We start from the raw sequence: 2,410 nt of genomic DNA on the forward strand, positions 1-2,410 counted from the left end.
TAGTTTGAAATATAATCCACTAAACTCATATCGGTTTTAGTTTATTCGATTTCATCAGTTTGAACTATGTTTTCACACCTTCTATCTAAGAGGCACACCAGAGTTGCTACACCCTAATGATCCGGAGAACTCTAGCTTCTCTTCTTCCTCATTTGTTTGGCCTAAGTCCTTACATACCATTTGCATGCTTATCTATGTAGGGTCCAATCTTAGTACCCCATGAAGCCATAGAAAATTGTAATATTGGTGGTGGCTTTAGGATCCCATCAGGGACAAGAGTGTTAAGTGAATGCTTGGAAAATACATCGAGACCCCAACATATGTTCTAACCCTTTGAAATTCCAGCCTACAAGATTTATAACAAACCATGTAGATGTGGATGTGAGAGGTAAGAATTTTGAGTTGATTCCTTTCGGGTAGAGTAAGAGACCGTGTCCAAGAATCTCGTTTGCCCTTCAGACCATGCACATGATGCTGGCCTGTTTGCTTCATGGGTTCAAGTTGTTGACACCTTTTGATGAACCTATGGACATGACCGAAGAAGATGGTCTAACGTTCCGTGCCCAAGAAAACACCATTGGAAGTCCTCATCACTCTTTGGACTTCCTTCCCATCTTTATGAGGTATAAGACCTATAGAAGGTACTTGGGGCCCCCATTGTTAGTCACAGATCCTTTTTTCCCACTAGTGTCGAAGATCTGGGCTTCTGCTCTCTTGTTTTAGTTGAATGGATTTTAGCTCTGGCCTAATTATTATTCACAGTAGAACTCATGGTGGTAACATAATTGGATAGCAAGAAGTGCAAAGGGTGTCAATTTTGAATCGAAATCAATAATTTAAAATCGAATTAAATCAAGGTAAATCAATCGTTGTTTTTTTTTTTTTTTGTTTTACAAAATTTTTCTCGATTCGATTCAGTTTCTATTTCATGATTTAATCTTTTGAACTGAACTGAACTGAATTATGTATTTTCAAACCGAATAAAGAACCAGGTAAAATTATATTATTTTTCAATAATATAAGTCGAAAAAGAACATTGAGGTGGTGTTTGGTTGCGTGATTCCCAAAAAATGTATTTCTGTGGAATCGTGATTCCTTAGTTATTTGGGAGTTTGGTTGTAATTAATGTAAATAAATCCGGAACACAGAAGTATCGGACCTCAGTTGAAAGTCACGAAACCAGCGACGACTCCGTCTTCTCAAGCTGCGCGAAGACCATCGTCCTTGTTGTTGCTTGAACCTGCAGGTATGCTCTCTCTCTCTCTCTCTCTCGCACGCTCGTTGTCTCCGTTTTTCCTTGTGCTAAAACACGAATGTTGGGGTTTGATTCGGCCTTGGTAAGCGTTGAAACTTAGACAAATCTAGGGCTTCATTTTGAGAGAAGACTCGAATTTAGGGTACCTGGGTTAGAGGAAGAAGCGAATGTAAGGGGTTTGATTCATAGGAAGAAAATACGATATTAGTGGTTTAGGGTTTAAGTAGAGAAACTTAAGAAACATGATGTATTCATAGTGTGTCATGCTAGCATTCCAGAGATATTTGTGAAGCTATTGAATTAGGGGGAATTATATATCAACATGACCAGAAAGTTTTTTCCATTGTTGTTTGCTCTTCAAGGCTACATTAGTTCTCTTCTTACATTCCTGTAAATATGGTTGAAAACATGTTTTTGATCACATAACAAAGCTGATTTTTAGCTGAGTTAAGCTCTCAACTCTGATCGATCATAGAATGGAAGTAATTATCTCTGGATTTGGGATTAATTAGCTCTGGAAATATCTGTTTTGAACAATGCTTAAACTTAGATATTGATGCTAAATATTCCTAAAGTTCTTGAAGATTCTGCAGATGGTGAGTTTTGGCTTAAACTGTGGAGGGTTTAGGAATAGAAGATTTTGTTTGGTGTTTGAAGCCAAAGTAGGGAGGAACCAGTTGCTAACTATTTCAGGTCATTTGATGGATTTCAACACCTAATCTACGAGAAAATAGCATAAATTGGTAGAATTTTGCAGAGCAGAGTAGTAATAGGAAGTGGGGAAAAAAAGAGAGCTAAAGAGGAAAACATTGCCTGAAGCTTTCAAATTTCTCTACGAACCTTTGACCTGCACTTCTGAACGAACTCTCTCTAGGAGTTTCTGGTAGGAGTAGGGATTGTCTTCAAGCCTTGTGGTTGCTTGTACAGTTGCTGCATTTTTATGATTGGTTGGATACCCCAGAAAATTCTATTGTTATTTTTTAAAAGATGGAAAGAAATGTCTTTCACATTTTTTCTTCTTTCAACCTCCATAGCTTTCAATTTCTCCTACCTAAAACTTTAATGTTTAAATGTTACAACCCATAATACCCTCCTTATAGCCCTTTCAAAATCCGATCTAAAAATCATAGCATTCAGTTTGCACCTTTTTTTTTT

The 2,410-nt window shown here is 37.3% G+C and overlaps 3 protein-coding genes across 5 annotated transcripts in view; 2 read left to right on the top strand and 1 right to left on the bottom strand.

The window, feature by feature from the left end:
- The window catches only part of LOC122093571 (thioredoxin-like fold domain-containing protein MRL7, chloroplastic), a 39,732-nt gene that overhangs the window by 24,281 nt on the left and 13,041 nt on the right, over positions 1 to 2,410 (bottom strand). The gene's annotated exons all lie outside the window — the stretch shown is intronic.
- The window catches only part of LOC122093851 (protein transport protein Sec61 subunit beta-like), a 4,341-nt gene that overhangs the window by 554 nt on the left and 1,377 nt on the right, over positions 1 to 2,410 (top strand). The window contains exon 2 of the mRNA XM_042664395.1: positions 1,149 to 1,246. Coding sequence (XP_042520329.1) covers positions 1,149 to 1,246 — 98 coding nt within the window. The remainder of the gene's footprint in view (positions 1 to 1,148; positions 1,247 to 2,410) is intronic.
- LOC122093572 overlaps positions 1,092 to 2,410 on the top strand; it is a 3,748-nt gene continuing 2,429 nt past the window's right edge. The window contains exon 1 of one of the 2 annotated variants that reach the window (XM_042663928.1): positions 1,092 to 1,246. The gene's annotated coding sequence lies outside the window, so the exon portion shown is untranslated. The remainder of the gene's footprint in view (positions 1,247 to 2,410) is intronic. The other variant, XM_042663929.1, reaches the window with a different exon arrangement.

This window comes from Macadamia integrifolia, chromosome 11, assembly GCF_013358625.1.
Source record: "Macadamia integrifolia cultivar HAES 741 chromosome 11, SCU_Mint_v3, whole genome shotgun sequence".
Classification (NCBI taxonomy): Eukaryota; Viridiplantae; Streptophyta; class Magnoliopsida; order Proteales; family Proteaceae; genus Macadamia; species Macadamia integrifolia.